The sequence below is a fragment of the Zosterops lateralis genome (genome assembly GCF_965231275.1).
Source record: "Zosterops lateralis genome assembly, chromosome: 5".
NCBI lineage: Eukaryota > Metazoa > Chordata > Aves > Passeriformes > Zosteropidae > Zosterops > Zosterops lateralis.
The window spans coordinates 22,803,021-22,820,169 of NC_139766.1; the positions used below are offsets into that span (position 1 = coordinate 22,803,021).

Sequence of the window (17,149 nt, forward strand, 5' to 3'; positions counted from 1 at the left end):
TCAGAAGCTGAAAAAATAAAGCAATAGTTCTATCTTAAAAATGCCCTTTGCCCATCAATACTTAGCATCATCTTTTGACTGTACAAATGGCCTACAGATTAAATTACATTAGAAAATACACTCTGGTGAATTCATTTGTATAGTTTTTGAGTTAAGTGCTTTAAATTGTTATGTATGCCATAAATAAATAAATAAAACTAAAAAATTATTAGGTGGAGTACAGGAAGAGGCACACACTTGAATTTAAATTTTAGAGCAATGTCATTAAGTAGCTTCTGTGGCTGTGGTACATTCCAAGACTGCAGAAACTAAGAAAAGGGAGCATGAGTATATTTCTCTCAGTGCAATGTAGGTTATTTGTGATACAACATTGCTCTCATCTGTTCAAACATTATTTTCAGTCTCTTGTCTCATTAAACCTCAGTTTAACAAGTGCCATAATGTGCAGAGCTCTCAATGCCAAATCAGTGTTTTTTCAGAATTCTTTCTGGTAGTAATATGCTCATTGGTATAAATATGCAGGTAGAAAAAAATTTGAGATCTGTATTCAGGAAACATTTTTATAGTGGGACAAAGGGAAGTGTAATGTTACTTGTTAGCACCTTGCAATTTATTTTGCTCTTTTTAGATTGGCCAGTCTGAAGTTTACCTTATCAGTCCTGACACAAAAAAAGTCGCAATTGAGAAAAGCTTTAAAGAAATATCCTTTTGTTCTCAGGTAAGATTGTAGTATATTCTTTTTTTCTTATTTATTGTTTAAATATTCTCTACTTGTGAATGCTCATGTAATCCTGTCCTTGCACTCCACATGGATTCTCTCAACAGCAGTTTTAGTGAATACAATTGAAAAACTGCTAATTAATCAGTAATTTTATAAGATCATCATTCTTCTTTCATGCTTTGCATTGTGGTTTTTGAGATAAAGACTCCCTTCTGTGTCCAGTAGATGAATAATACTAGCTAGAAGGAGCACACTGGTCAGGAACACTCTTGTTTCAGATTGCAGTGGGCATCATTCATGAGGGGTGCAAATCTTGGGATCTCTGAGCCATATTTTTCAAGAAGTGAGAATGAAAGGAGAAAAATTATATGCAAGTGTTATCTGAAAAATACTTAAAAAGTATGTTTTTTTCAAGAATATAAGTTGCATGTGTTTAAATGAGAATAGTCTTCTGCCACGCAGAGGTAGTATATATGATGCACTGAGGGTAGGCATATGTCAGAGCCTCCTCATTCACTATTAATCCCTATTCTTTGTGCCACGGAGTTTGCTTCTCTGTCCTTCTGCCTGAGTTTTTTTGGTTTCTTTTGTAGTTTTTGTTTTCAGTAAATTACTTTAGTTTTTAATTTGATGACAATAGCTTTCATCACTAAAGATACAGGCACATATTCTGAAAATTTCAGAGTAAAATACATTTTGAATAGAATTTATTAATCTCTGGGTCTGTTTTATGGCTCTTTTATACTTCATCCATTAAAAACAAAACAAAAAACCAAACAATGTCTGACTTAATTGAAATTCAAAAGATTAATGAAGTATTAGGTTCTATTACAGGACAGAATTTTAATGGCAAGATGTCTTTAATGTAGCTGTAACAAAGATATGTGACCTGTATGCAATGCTAATTTGTTCTTTTCTTCCTGAAAGAAATACAGGTACAATGAGTTTATTGAAAGTAGATATGACTGTTTCATTTCTGTTGTTTCTTTGCTAGGGAATTAGACATGTGGATCACTTTGGGTTCATCTGTAGAGAGTCTTCAGAAAATGGAGGCTTCCACTTTGTTTGCTATGTGTTTCAGTGTACAGATGAAGCACTGGTAAGTGAAAGAAAAGAACAGCCAAATAGAATATTAGGCTCTAAAAGTCTTCTGTTGCTCCATGCTCTGTATTTTGCTGAATGTCTTCAATTCCTATTCCACTCAGAAATATAAGTATTTCAAAAATGTAACTAATATAGCAGTCTGCAAGAGACCTTTTCATTTGTTTTGAGGGCAGAAATTAAAATCCTCTTTAAAATCCACTTAATCTTCCTTTCGTTTCACAAACTAAGTTAGACCTTATGCCTCTTTTGGGGGGGAGAGTTTTCTCTTAGGACAACACTCCTGTGCTCTAAGTAAGACCAGTGCATCACAACTGCAGTAAGCTTTTTTATCATAGACAAGAAAGGGGTTTGAGATAGAGAGTAGCATCTTTCATTAGACCACAGTAATAAAATTGGGTGGCCTGGAAGAAACATGAGTTCATGATGAGTTTTATTGTGCTTGTGTGTTTGTGCACAGAACTGACATAGGAACAGCTTGTCTCTTTAATAATAAGCACATTCCCAAGGAAGGGGAAGTATAATTCTAAAAGACTATTGTATTTGTGTTTAAGAAAACAGTGGAAGAGTTAAATTCTGTTCTTTGCATGCTGTTCTTTTCAGGTTGATGAAATCATGATGACATTGAAACAGGCTTTCACTGTGGCTGCTGTGCAACAAACTTCCAAGGCACAGCCCCAGCTCTGTGAAGGGTGTCCTATGCAAAGTTTGAATAAACTCTGTGAAAAGATAGAAGGTGAGGTTTAAAGAATTTTCTGGTTGAATATTTTTTCTGGCAGTTTCGTTGGGGGACAGTATGTAAAATCATAAGGAAATTAATGCTTAAAAAGAACTTGGGACTTGGGGTGCAAAGTTGAAAGCCAGTACTTTTATTTAGAGGACTGTAGTGTCAAGTTTTCTGTAAAGTAATAAGAATTTTCTAACAAGAGTTAAGCTGCTTTATTGTGTTTTAGTTGAATTTTTGGAAACTATTTACAAGTGTAAACATTAGTGAGTTGCAGCATGTTTGGCTCTATTAGCCCTATAAATGCAGAACACTTTAGATAAGGAACCTCTGAAGGATAGATGCTGCAATAGCTATGACCTGCTGTCCTGTTAAATACACTTAGAAACTGCCATTGTGCTGTCACTAGGCAGGAACTGAACAGTATGCTTTTAATGTGTGTGTTTGTGGTGCTGATCTATGCCCCTTCATCAAAATGCAGGAAATTAGAATTGTAGTTGTCACCCAGAACAGACGTTCAAACCTCTTTACATTTCAGCAAATTTCACAGTTAGATTTTGTTCATTTAAATGATGTTTGGAGTGAATAAAGGGCAACTGCAGCTTGTCAGATCATGTGACAGTGGCTTGTTGGACTAAAACCTGCCTGCTGTTAATTTGGTGAAATTGGAGAACTTCCAAAACTACTTTTACTATATTTTGGTTTTCAGCTAACTGTGATTTTTAGGAAGTTTCTTAAAATCAAACATTCCTTAATGCCTTCAATCGTGCCACCTTGTTAATTGTATCTGCTTCTGAAGGAGATATTCCATGATCAGAAACTGAAGTGCACAATACTGTTGATGGCTAGCTGTTTTTCCACAGAAAATAGAGGAAAATAATTTAATCCAGGATGAGAACAGAAAAAATAATCTCAATGAAGGGGTAGTCTGCTTTAGACTGTCAATAAACGTTTTCATCAAGAGGCAAAGTAAGACTTCACTAAAAAGCAATGAATTTACTATTCAGAAGAGTTTCAATTAAGTTTTAAGAAGAGCCCACAACATAGAAATTGGAGAAAATGAAAGGGAATTCTATTTATACCATAAGCAAAATCCAAGCAGCACTGCACAAAACACCAATAAAACGGTCTGCTAAAATGCAGTAGATTGTGGGTTTATTTTATCTTGTGTGATAATGAAATCTTCAGCTAAGAGTATAATCCTGGTCTGTGCTGAGTAAATCTCCTCATTGCAGAGTTCATGTCTCTCATTTTAAAGACATGAGTTTAGTAATAGCTTTAAATTAACCTAGAGTTCCTTCTAATGCCCTCTTAAGAAATTGTGGAATGGGCCAACTCAAATAATTGACAAGCTTTGGCTTAAATTGCGAACATATTTATGTGATTGATTAATTCTGAAAAATTTGACCCTGTAATTTGTTCTTTTTTGTTCCTCTTGGTAGGGTTGCATCCTTCTAAGACTAAACTAGAACTACAAAAGCATCTAACCACACTAAATAACCAGGAACAGGCCTCTGTTTTTGAAGAGGTTCAGGTAAGCTTTGTTTCCTACAAGATTTTAAAGCAGTTGGTGTTTTTTGCTAACATCTGTATAAAACACAGAAGTTATTTTCATTTTTTGTGAATCATTCATTAATTTCACTTAATAGACTGTTAGCCAGCTTGTGCTTTAATTTCAGTTGTTTTTCTAGAGCTGTTAAAAACTTACCTTTTGATGAAAATTGCTGTTGTACTAATTTTTCTTCCACTAATACTGCCTGCTTTCCATGAAGATGTTGCCTTTTCACTGAGTAAAACTGAACACATTTTTTATGAGTGAAGGCAATAACTTGAACTGTGAGGGCATTCAGACTGTTACTTTGACCAAAATAAATTACTGTAATATTCCCAGATCAGAAAATTTCTTGCCTAAAATTTGTCCTAGATCTTAATTCTTGTCAAAATAACTAAAGAAGTTAAACTTTCTATCTTCTTAATTAAATCTATTTTAGGACAGAGGAAAGCATAGCTGGATTTTAAGCAGATGATGTGCATTGTAGGAAATGTCACTGGGATTGACATGTTGTTGAAGATTAAGCAATTTCAGACTTTTTAAAAAGTAATGTTTCCTTCCTCTCTTAAGTCACTTCAGTCTCTTTGTGTGTTTCCACGTGGCAGTTTATCACTCAATACCAAATTTGGAAGTTACTCTGCGGGATCAATTCCATGAGCTAAGCAATTTCTTAGCATAGGGCAGCTAGGAGCACTGGTGCCTTTTAGTGTTCTGCGCACAATCTAAAGCAGTCACAGGAAACTGTTAATTGCTTCTGGTGAGGGTCTGCAAACAATTAATTTGGTAAAACTAGGGGTAAAGTACAAATCTCCTGCCCATCTTTCTCAGCTAACTTTTTCAGTTGGACAGCCTGGAATGTTGCATTCTTGCAGATCCATGTATTGTTACCATGATTTGCATTTTTAGGTAATTGTCTTCCTGTGATACTTTTATTATTGTAATGTGCTACCTTCTACCTTGCCATTACTTCATACTGTATCCTCTGCATTTTATCAATAGGCTTAAGGCAGCATATGTTTTTCAAAAGTTAAATTTCTGGGATTAAATTCTTTAATAAATTGTTTTAAAATGTTCTCTTACAATAATTCAGATCTAAGTAAAACACAGCACAGATAAATATGTTCACCTTGTGCACAAACTTATAAAAAACCTATGTCATTTCCCAAAAATTAAATGTTCAGTGTGAAGGATTTCTAGGAGAAGCATGAATCCTGTCTCTAGAATGGTACTCCATGTGTGCTACAAATTCAGAACTACAGTAGTTCAGTTTTCTTTATATCAAAAGAAAATGGACAAAAATATTTTTTAAAGCCTTTATTTGCTTGTGGCAGTTTAATATCTGTACAGTTGTCCTCTGTTTTAGGTGTAAAATCTGTTATGTATGAAGCGAGGTCAGGTGTTTTTGTGGCTGTATTGGTGCTTTGCCTGGGACACTGGTGTCCTCTGGTGGACTGGAGTAGTAGCATTAGCAGACTAAACGTGTTCCTACATTGCTGTTTTATTACAGTGACAAATGAAAAGAGTAAATATTTGCTAACAGTATAATTCCTGTGCTTGTGGTGTTTTCAATCACAGAAATTAAGACCACGAAATGAACAAAAAGAGAATGAGCTGGTTATCTCTCTTTTGAGAAACATGTATGAAGAAAAACAGAAGGACCATGTTCATGTTGGAGAAGCAAAACAGGTAAGTTCAATTTTAGTTAGTGTAAGGAGAAGCCAGGAAAAAAAAATATGCTCGATTTTTATATTTTTCAAAGGCAAATTTCTGTCACTTGCAATTTGAAACATCAGTGTGTAAGCAGTGGTGAATACTGGGTTTGCTTATGGTTCATAAACTATTGTCATGCACCAAAACCAGATATTTCAGATTTGGAGGTCCCTGGTACAGTGTGATTTCAGGCCTAGGAGACAGAGGTGCAAGCAAGGGAGACTACTAAATTGTTTATTTGTTCTCACTGCAATGACAATTCAATATATGTGAGACAATGTATAATGAATTTGTGATTTCTCTCAGCTTATCTGTGGCATTTGCCATCTTGCTGTCAGTGTTGAGTCAGTATAATGACAACACATTGGATTTGATCCTCGATAAAGCCTATTACATTTACTCAAGACAAAGTTATTTCTTGTGTGCAAATAACCATTTGAAGTGGCCTTAAGATAAGGAGGATTGCTGGAGAAATGGCAGCAGAGATTCTCATCCATGTCCAAAAGATGAGCTAACTTTTATTCTCTACCAGGTCCCATCAATGCTGTTTAACTGGCTATTATACAGCACAGTTAAGGTTTTTCCAAAGGGATTAGTGATTTTGCATGCCTTGGTTTGTGAGTAGCTACCTTGAGACAACTCAAGGAGGTTAGTATTTAAAAAAGGATTCCATTTATACTCTGGAAACTTTCATTTCCAATTATTTAGACCCTTTTAAAAGTCTTGACTGTCCCTCTACTTTTGGTTGGTAATTCCACTGTAATGATTGCTGTCAGCCATCGGTGATATAAACTAGCAAATGAATACGTGGAGAGTAATTAGACCTGTGAAGAAATTAGAAAAGTAGCAGCAAATCTTCCTTTACTGTACTTTCACTTTGTTAATATCTTCTCCTTTTATGGCTTACTAGCTAATTATTGACCTCCCTGAGTAAACATAAAGAAAATTGCATATTTCACGCTCTGATTTATTGTCTTGGGCATCTCACCAGAAGTATGCTTTTAAGAAAAAAGCATTTCAGCTGTGGGATAAGAGGAAGAAACATTGCTCTGTCATCATACGTGAAATACTTTTATTTGCTGTAATGCTAGCTGATGGTCAAATAGTTGTCAGTCACAAACAGCTTGGAAATAGGAATATACAAAGCAAGATAAGATCTTAGTATGTCTTCAATTATTTGAAAATTTTTAAGACCTGCTGCAATCTGTCTGCTCAGTTCCCGAAACCAAATTTGTTAATCTGACACTTGCAAAGATGCCAGTGTTCTGAGAAGAGAACTGACTTCCCCTCAGTCTATCATTTGTCTCAACATAACATTTTATACTTACTCTGATAATTTATCTCCAGGCCTATGTAATACAGATAACTTTGAACACATACTCTGATATTTGTCTCAGCAATCATTAACCTATGACACCCTGATGTCCCTGTTCCCATCTGTTCTGCATATTCACTTTCATGCTTTTCATTGCCTTTTTCAAAAAATATATTTAAATCAGGGGAGAAAAAAGATGAAATGTGATACTTGTACATGGATCTTGTTTAACAAAAACAGTTCAAAAAGTGTCTTCTTATAACAATGTAACAGCAAGCAGCATCTGCTTACCCTTGGAGAATGAGAGAAAGTGTCATGGTTTAGGAATGGTACTCCCTGTTCAGTGCCCCCACAAGACTCTCCAGGCCAGGCACCTACTTTGGTGAGATGGATGGAGAGGATAATGGGAGGCACAAAAGGCCAAGTTCACAGGCTGAGATAAGATCCATTTACTGGAAACAGCAATGAGGTAAGAAAATGGCCAGTAATGGCAACAATATTCATCACAGAGGGTACAAGAAAAGAAATTATTCACACAGAATCCACCCCCTAGTGATAGACAGTACTGGAAGGCTCCCTCCTGACACATTTTTTTTTTACTGGAAGGAGCCCCTTCGCTCTGAAGAAAAAACCTTTCCCCCCTACCTCCAGCAATGACAGATGGTATAAAATATCCTTCAGGTCCTGGCCATGCCCCCTCCTGGCTACTGCAAAAATTAACCTTGTCCTGGCATAACCAGGACAGAAGGTAAAAAGAAAATACAGGAGCATGTGAAGTTGTCATACTGGAAATGTGATGCTTGAAAATTACATCTAGGCAGGACAAATTGGTGATAGTTATAATATGTCACTTGGCTGTCCAGTACTAGTAATTACACAGATCAAGCATTCAGGTCTCTCAATTTAGAACAAGTCGAGGGGGTTACAGTGCCTGTCAGCTTCAAGATGAACTTCCCAAAAGAGCACTGAAAACTGAGCTCTGGTTTCTACTGCAGATATTGTGTTTGGATGGTAATATTTCCATCATAGTATTGTTTTTATGTTAACTTCATTAGTATTCACCAGCACTAAAAATGGACTGAAATATTTATTCAAGATGCAAAATTCTCAATTGACTGTTAGATTTAAGGTGGAAATGTTTCTACTGCTGAAATATATAGAAGAGTTAAATTGTTACACATCCTCGTGGCCCTTAGAAAAAGACCCATTTTACTATAAGGGAGAAAGTTGGGAGTTTCTGTTAATGATGAGATTTTGATTCATTTCTTGGTTGAAATCCATGGGAAATCTCTAATCTGTTATACTTAAACATTAAGAATTTGTACAATTCTACATTGGCATAAATGAAAATTTGTTTACAGAGCCATAAATCCATATTAAAAAGTCAGTTCTTCTATAGTAGGCTAGTTCACTCAACATGTTTCCTGTAAGAATTTCCTGTCCATATTTTAGGAGAGTTTGTTAAACTGCAGTACAAGTATCACTAGAGAAAAAGGCACGACAAGCTGAGGACACCAGGAAAAACTATTGATTCAGATTACAGAAGTCTTCAAACTGTTCACTGAGATTTGTTCCATGCTATTGAGTATTTCACATTTTTGTTTTTAAACACTTGCAGGCTTCACAACCTCCTGCTGAGAATGCTGTAAATGAAGTGTCCAGCAGTGCTCCAAGATTCAGATTAGACATGTTAAAGAACAAAGCAAAAAGGTCTCTTACAGAATCTTTTGAAAGTATTTTATCACGTGTAAGTATTTTCATGTTTATTGTCTTTGACCATAATGTCATTGCTTTATTTATTTGTTAGAAAAATCTTATTTGTTATCATTCTAAGCTGTAGTCCAAAGGTTACTAATGTCACAGTGACAAAAATATTTGAGTGTACATTTTAGAAGACAAAAAAAGCAGGGCTTTGCTAGAGAGAATACTAAGTCCTGGTTGAAGTGAACTAATTCCTAGATAAGAAAGTGTATATAGGCATTTCAAAAAATTAATACGAAGTTTAACATGAGGACTTAGGAAAAGCAACAATTGTTTTATTTCTCTATTGGATTTAGAAAATTAAAACAGAATTTTCACTTCTCTTTATGTAGAAAGAAACTACTAGGGAGCTGACTAAGCATTTCTAATGAGATGTATTTATTAGTGTCACAGAACTGATTAATAGTGGGATATCTGAACTTTTAAATCCTGTAGATTTTTTGAAGGTGAGGAATGTAAAGAATGGCACTAAGAACATGAAGGCATCTATGCAATATTACATCTAGTAAAATTCTCTGTAGACAGTGTTTAGAAATACTGATTAGTGGAAAAAACTTGAGCTTCTATGTGATAGTGACTCTTTTCCAACCTAGTTAATTCTGTGATTCTGTGAAAATGTTTATCATGGACAGATCACTGAAATTATCTGCCAAAAGTAACCAGCAGCAGTTCGAAATTAAATCAGATATCAAGTTTAATCACAATTTAAATCTATGGAATGTCTTCTCATTCAAATATACTTCATTTTGCACCTCATGAGAAAAGTCTGAGGAAAATAGTAGGAGGCCTGGATGGACTTTTGCTTGACAAAAGATTAAAAAATAAGACCTTCTCCCTTAAAACAAAAGAGTTGTGACAGAATGACAGACAACAAATACTCAGGAACAGAAATTGGACATTCTCATTTGTAGTCAGCAAAAAGTTACTTTGAAGCAATATATAGTACAATTTATTAGTTCACAGACAAGCAACTTGCAGTGACAAAACTAAGTTTTCAAAGCTTATTTCAGACATCATATCTAAACCATTCTCTTAAGACAAATGATAGCAAAAGCATGGTTTCCTGTCACAATTGTACATGTAGAGATGATTTTTAGTTTCATATCTCCTCTCATTACTTCCCAGACAGCCTTTCTAGACTTCACCCCTATAAAATCCTGCTGCAGCTGTGCTCGGGATATGAAACATAATGTTAGTGGTGTTACATTAGCTGTAGTACTGTTCTAATTTTTTTCAGTTTGCTAACTGGTATAAGCTGCCTTCACATAAGCATAGCTGTACATTGGTTGTATTTTCACTGGCATTGCTGTTTTGATGGAAACTCTTGATTTTGATCAGATCTGAAACCAGAAGTTTTGGCTGAACTTCTAAGAGAGATAGTCACTGTTGTGATTAATGATAGCATTTTATATTTTACCTGGGATAAAACTTCAAAGAGAACATGAGCTTTAACTTCAGAACATTAAAAAATTATATGATTTAAGGTTAGGAAGATGCAAGTTCCGTGATTGTGTTAGCACATGAGGATTCATCAGATATTTTTCTTGGTTACACAAAAACATTACTCAAATGATACAAAAATACTGTTCACAGATTCTACAGAAATATTTATGCTTTCTGATTTGTAGGCACTGAAATGGTAATACCAGAAATTATGTTTTCCTGTGCATTAAATGTATATGGGTTTAGTTCTTTGTAAAAGGTGTCCTTTTCATTTCTCTGTATCCTTATAAGTACCTAAGACAGAAGGTACTTTAACAGTAGTTCTAATCATGGAAAGCACATAATTGCCCGTGAGAGTTCCTTAATTCTACAGGATCCTTCAAGCTGACAGAGACTATCCTGAATGAAGCTTCTGTTTCCCATAGGGAAAAAGGATATTTTTAGGCATTTCAGGAAATTAAATTTGATACTGTCTGTGAAAATTATAGATCCCAACTGTGCTACCCAAATCTCTTTGGTGTGCCCCATATATCATAATCTTAACTGCTCGTGGGCTTTATTTCTACAGGGCAGTAAAGCTAGAGGTCCACTGGACAGTTCCGGTTCTGTGGATTTGGACAGCTCTATGTCCAGTACTGTAAGCAGCACAAATAAAGTAAGTAAAGTCTGGGACAATTGTACACATTTAGACACTTCAAAAAATATTCCCTGGAACAACTAAACAGTGTGAAATATGGTCAGATGTTAAATGTTTCAGGTTTTTCATTCTGTTCCCTTTTTTATAAACCAGAGAACTGCTATTAAATTAAAAATGCCTTGTACTGTATATAACATATATTTTGTATGAATATGTAAGTGTATGTGAAATAAAATATTATATAACATCATCTGAATTTTACAACAGTGTGCAGTGTAGCCAGTGCTGTAATGACCATGCTGTCTATCCTAATCTGACTGCTTTTAGCCCTGAAAGTTCATACCATGAATGCAGGACTATATTCGTAAGAAACATAAAACTAAAACAAGAAGTATTTCCCTTTTTGTGTGATTAGAAAGCTTTAAGTCTGCATAAAACAATACAAACAAACAGTATGGAAGAAGCCAGTCTTCTTCCCTGGAGGCAGGCTTAGATGTACCCTGTTGATTCTGCTGTAATCCCTGCTCACCGGCAGGCTCTTGACATCGTGTAAACAAGGGTCTGCTCTTTCTGGTTATGTTTTTGAAAGAATGGCTGATTCTGTACACAAGGTGAGGAATAAAGAAAATGCATGGCTTGGGATTGAAACAGTCTATCTAGTCATAGGCTTGAGTCCTTTGTGTGAATCTGCAGATAAACAAGAGGAATGTTATATGGTTAGACAGATTGCTAAAAATACAGCATTCTGCATTGCCACCCTTTTCTCTGTTGACCAAACCTCACCCTTTTGTTCTGACCCTATTTCTTCTGAGTTGTATTCAACATACAATAAAATACAATTACTCTCAAAATTACTCAAAATTTTCTCAGCAAAATAAAGACCCTGCTTTGTTGGCCTAAGTGATGAATAACAAGGACATAAAACATCAAACATCTTTCTTTGACCTAGCTTGATAAAAATGTGTGTGTTTGAAGCAGAGGTCTGTGGGATGTGAATAATGATCTAGTACTGCAATGTCAAAGATTAATTCTAGGCCCACGTATTGATAACCTTATTTCTTGCACTGCTAGGAGCCACCATTGTGTGAAAAGGAGAAAGACAGACTTCCTACCTTCCCTGCAGAAAGTGCTGTCAAGAGCAGTGTGTCAGTGGATGATCTCTGCAGTGACACAGAGGATTCCTCTCTGGAGCGGTCTGTTACGTTGCCCCAGCAGAGCTTTCGGAGGCGAGCAAACACATTCAGCCATTTACCCACGGGGAGCCAGGAATCTCTGGGACCTGCTGAAACATCACCATCTGTTTCTCAGAGGAAACTTATGAGGTATCACTCTGTGAGCACAGAGACTCCTCACAAAAGAAAGTAAGGCTTATTAAAAGCAGGCTATGATTTGTTTGTTGAGGGCATATTTGGGAATGATAATTGCATACCAGATATGTCCTCTTAATGGATAAGAGATGTGTCGCAGCAGTGTGTCACTCCTTGAAGGTTTGTAGTTTAACACTTTTAACCCTATGTGCTTTACAGGGGAGAGAAGACATGAGATGTGTAGTTCCACAGTATATGTCACAAAACAACTTGATTCAGTTATATTTGTTCAAGCAATCGTTTTTTTTTGTTTTGATCTGTGAGCAGTATAAATAAATGCTACTTCTTGTTTTCTATTTACAGAGAAAAATCCAGTAGCCTCTGTGATCCTGAAAACCTTATTAGTTGGTGATTTCATATGTAGCTTTGAAATAGCACACAAAAGTGACTAAAGTGCCTAGTTATTGGTAGCTCCTGTCTAGCTTTTCAATGAGCCTATCTAGATTTTACTCACAAAAACAAACTACTACTTCCTTTGATATGAATATTCTTCAAGCTCTCCTCCTTCAAAGCCCTGCCTCTGTATCTCTAGCCCCCCTCTTAACTTTATGGCAGTTTTCTCCCATCCTTCTACCTGGCTTTTTCCAATTACTGTTGAAACACTTCTGTCCATAGGCTTCTGTTTTCCTGCCCAAACTGCTTGTTTACACAAATTAGTAAGAAATCTCTATTTATTCCAGCCCATTTTTGTCCTGCAGGAGGCAGGGCAGTAAATTAACATGCCTGAAATGGATGATGAGAGTGGGAAAAAAAGAGAATTATAATATTTGAAAGGAAACATAGCCTGGGTTGCCTTTTTGTTCCCTTTTTGAACCTTTTAAATTCTAAATTACTAGAACGTTTCTGTAGTGCAATTTAGGTCTTGTTGATAGTCTGTTATCTTCAGAAGAGCTGCCCCGCAACTTGTAGCTGCTCGCTCAATCAGTTACTATCTTACTATAGGAATGCAGCTAGAAATTAAGTATATTTTTTATTTCCTTAGTTGTTTCTGTTTGGGTTTGGTCATGTAATTTTTAGTGAGGCCTGAGTGTGCTTGCTCCCTCACATAACTCAAGCCCAAAAGAAATCCTTATTGCTTCCATTTCATAGCAAATGTACAGAAACAGAGGAAATGAAAACTTACAAGACAAATATACCTAAAGTTCTCAAAAATCATGTGCATTATAGACTTTTAACAAGTCCTGTTTTATGAATACTCTTGAGCAGCTTGCCTCAATTAAAAAATGGTTTTCAAAGTAGAACTATATTTAGTTCATCCTATAGCATTTCACTTCTCATTCACTGGAACTCTTGATCAAATGCCTGACTTTATCACAAAAATCAAGGGGAAGCACATATAAGGAGAAAGAAATGGGGGTGTTAGTGCCATTTTTTGGTGAGTTATAATTTGTCATATCTTGAAATGCCTTGCTGAAGCCTGTAAACATGAATTTGGGACTTTGCTGATTGGGTTAAAAAAAAGTTTGTGTTCTTACAAGTTACTGCATTAACTGTGAAAAACATAGGAAAGGCCTCATTTACATATGCCAGCTCCATTTCAAAGATTAGAGAAGGGATTTCATTTTTTTTTTTCCTCTCCTTTCCTTTCTTTCTGTTTTGTTCTCTGTGCTGCCTCCACTCCGTCGCTCTGGTTGGAATCCGCACTATGTGGTGTGAACGGATCTGTCGGCAAATCTAAAAGTTCTTCTGGTCAACTTGCACGCTCTCCTACTCTAGCTCGTCTTAATCCCTCAGCCTCTTCACCCAACTTTTTAAAATATCTAAGACATAATTCAACTGGAGAACCAAGTGGGCATTTTGCACAAAAAAGGTGAGCTAGTACCTGCAAATAGTTTGGGGTAGGATTTGTTTTCCTGTTGTCATAAATATTAAACTCTATAGCATAAATAATTAAAATAATTTAGTAGAGACCAAAAGTGGTAGATTTTTATAGGAGTGGGAGCTCTTTTACTGCTCCACTACTGAATGTAGAGCTGGTACTTTATTTATAATATAAATATAAATAATATAATTTATTTTTTTAATCAATCAAATTGTTTCAGACACTGGCTCTTTCTTTAGAGCCAGTTGTGTCAAAGCAATTTGTAATTATGCAGCAGACAGCAGCACTCCTTAAATTCTATGAGGGATAAGTAGCTAAAACCCTGAGAGTTCCTTCTTGTCTTTGCTGAAGCATTTGGTTCTGTCCTTTGTTAATGGAAACACAAAACCATACTACTGGTTTTTTGTGCCTGACATTAAAGGCAAGTTGACCAAGTTAACTACATGGAGCGAGAAGCAGCAAGAATATGGAAAGCTGATAGGAAAAAAAACCGCACCACACACAACCCCACCACCATCCCCACTCCTCACAAAATAAAACCCCAAGAACAAGCAAAAAACCCAACCCATCAGCCCATAATTTGTCTTGGGTACTTGCAGCAGTATCAAGTTATACTTTTCCATGCCTTCTCTCTTAGAATTAAAATAGAGAGAGCATTGAAGAAAAGGGCATTAACATTTTGTTTCCCTGAGAACCTGAAACTAAGTGGCTCCCTAAAAATCATAAACTATGAAACTGTTTTTTAACCCCTTGAACTAAAACGGCTTATTTTAGCTCAAAAAGCTAATGAGACCAAATGTCCTCAGAAGCACTGTCAACAGTCACTGGCCATTGGCAAGCAGTTTTTATTGCTGTTGCTGTTTATTTTTAATTTTTGTTCTCTCACATGAAAGTTCCCTGTTTCCCCAAGGTGCAGATTTTTTTTAATCTGAGAAAGTACTCAACTGAGGACACTGTTTCACCAGTTTCTTCAGTTGTACTTGCTCAGTACTAACTAGCATCTGTTAATTCAGCTTTACCTCAGAAGTATGACATAGCTCAGGGCAGGAAATGTCAGTCTGCAGAATCCTGTTCACTCTTCAATTTAATAAGACTTCCGTGAATCCTGAAGGTTAAATTCTCAAAGCAAATGTTTCCAAGTGATTTGGTAATGATTCTATGCACACAGTTGCAACTTCTCCTTTCCTTTCCCTGTCTCTTAAGGATATGCCATATTGAACATCTAATCGACAAGACTGAAAATGGAAATTGATAGGGATGCCAAATAGGTTAATGAGTTTAAATCAATACAGTCAAGCTCCCCAATTCTGTAAGTGGAATTACCATGTGATTGTAATGGATTTACAATGTGATTGTAAGTGAACCCTGTTTGCAGGGCACACCATGCTACAGCCTTATCTTCTTTATCTCAATACCAGCTACTAAAGAACCTGCTTCACTTCATGCTAGTGATTATCCCAGAGTATTCTGCCCCCACCCTCTTCCATTCACATCTTAAGGAAACAGTGCTAAATGCCATCCAGATAGAACATTATGGTTTATCGGAAACAATTCTTTCTTAAACTTACTTTTTTCAGGAGTAAATTCTCCTACTCATGATTTTGTGTACTCATCTGAGAAAAGATCTTCTAATATCATCAGCCAAGTAGTTTTATATATTTTCACTCCATGCAAAAACTTTACATTGTCTGAGTAGTTCTTACTTCATTCCATTAACCTTCTTCTGAGTATGTTTCAGACATGTTATTTTAAAAGACAATCAAATAATTCTTTTAAATTAAAATTATTTCCTTTTAAATAATTATGTTGGCCAGAAGACTGTTGATGAAATGTTTCTAGTGCTCCTGTCTGTTGCATAAATAGAGGCACAATCCTGAATGATCAGTCAGAACGCTTAAAAGGCTTCTAACTTAAAAGTTCCAAGTTTGTCTGAATAAAAACTCTGTTAATGCTTTACAAAATAGTTTTTGCCAAAGTCTTATTTTTCATTTGCCAGCACAATGATTATCAGTGTCAACTTTTCCTAACCTTTTCCCCCAAACCTAGTCGGTCATTGACACTGATATTTAAGAAAATGTGACAAAGTTGGCATTGGTTTTTATTAAATTAAAGGAATTTATTTCAAACATGCACTAAAAAGCTTGGGATATAGCAAAGAATAATAACTTTACTGGAAGTACATTTATATACATTGGAAATTTTAGTTTGCCCAAACAAATATGTATCTCAAAGTAGGACTTTGTTAGCAGTTTTAGTTTTGACTTTGGTTTCCTTGATATTCAGACCTTCAGGATTTAGCTGCCTTTTGTTTGAAACTTAGGAATGTGTATTATTTTTATTCTGTGGATTTATACTTCTTTGTTCTAAACTATACTTTTCCCAACTGCACTCTCAGCATCTCCTACCGTACTGCCTTAAGGAAAAAGCTTCATTCTTCCTCTTCTGTGCCAAATTTCTTAAAATTTCTGGCTCCTGTAGATGAAAATAACACCTCTGACTTTAGGAGCACAACAAGGTAGGGTTCTCTCTTAAAGTCTGGAGGTAAAACTGTATTTTCAAAGATTTCTTTGTCTGAAATATTTCAAATGCTTCTTGCACTTGCAAAACCTGATTTGTGCAACAGTTCACCTGCGTGTATTCTGCATGTAATTGCTGTCAAAAGGATGAAGCTGTCCCAGACTACTCTCCCATTAGGATTGTAGATCTTAGTCATTTATGATGTTGCAATGGTCATGCAAGTTCCATCTATGTACTTCTGTGATTATTCGTGACATAGGAGAGTTTTCAGTTATGGGAATATGTGATTCATCCTAAGTAATGCCAGTGTCCTCCAATTGGAAGGAGAAGATGACTTGTAAAATGCTCCTCCCTGTTGCTGCCAGAGCTATCTGAATTTCATTTATCCCTTTCAGTTTCTACAAAGACTCATATAACCATTTAGCCATTGGAATAAAGCAATGAATAATTTAAAGTTCTAACAGATGAAAGTTATTAGT

General features: G+C 35.8%; 1 protein-coding gene across 10 annotated transcripts in view; it reads left to right on the forward strand.

Annotated features, from left to right (window-relative positions):
* TBC1D1 (TBC1 domain family member 1) overlaps nucleotides 1–17,149 on the forward strand; it is a 99,253-nt gene that overhangs the window by 51,486 nt on the left and 30,618 nt on the right. For 6 of the 10 annotated variants that reach the window (XM_083861032.1, XM_083861035.1, XM_083861037.1 and 3 more), the window contains 10 exons: nucleotides 629–718; nucleotides 1,716–1,820; nucleotides 2,426–2,558; nucleotides 3,989–4,080; nucleotides 5,674–5,784; nucleotides 8,742–8,870; nucleotides 10,896–10,982; nucleotides 12,036–12,325; nucleotides 14,013–14,141; nucleotides 16,549–16,668. In XM_083861032.1, the coding sequence (XP_083717158.1) occupies nucleotides 629–718; nucleotides 1,716–1,820; nucleotides 2,426–2,558; nucleotides 3,989–4,080; nucleotides 5,674–5,784; nucleotides 8,742–8,870; nucleotides 10,896–10,982; nucleotides 12,036–12,325; nucleotides 14,013–14,141; nucleotides 16,549–16,668 (1,286 nt within the window). The remainder of the gene's footprint in view (nucleotides 1–628; nucleotides 719–1,715; nucleotides 1,821–2,425; nucleotides 2,559–3,988; nucleotides 4,081–5,673; nucleotides 5,785–8,741; nucleotides 8,871–10,895; nucleotides 10,983–12,035; nucleotides 12,326–14,012; nucleotides 14,142–16,548; nucleotides 16,669–17,149) is intronic. The other 4 variants (XM_083861036.1, XM_083861038.1, XM_083861039.1 and 1 more) reach the window with 4 other exon arrangements.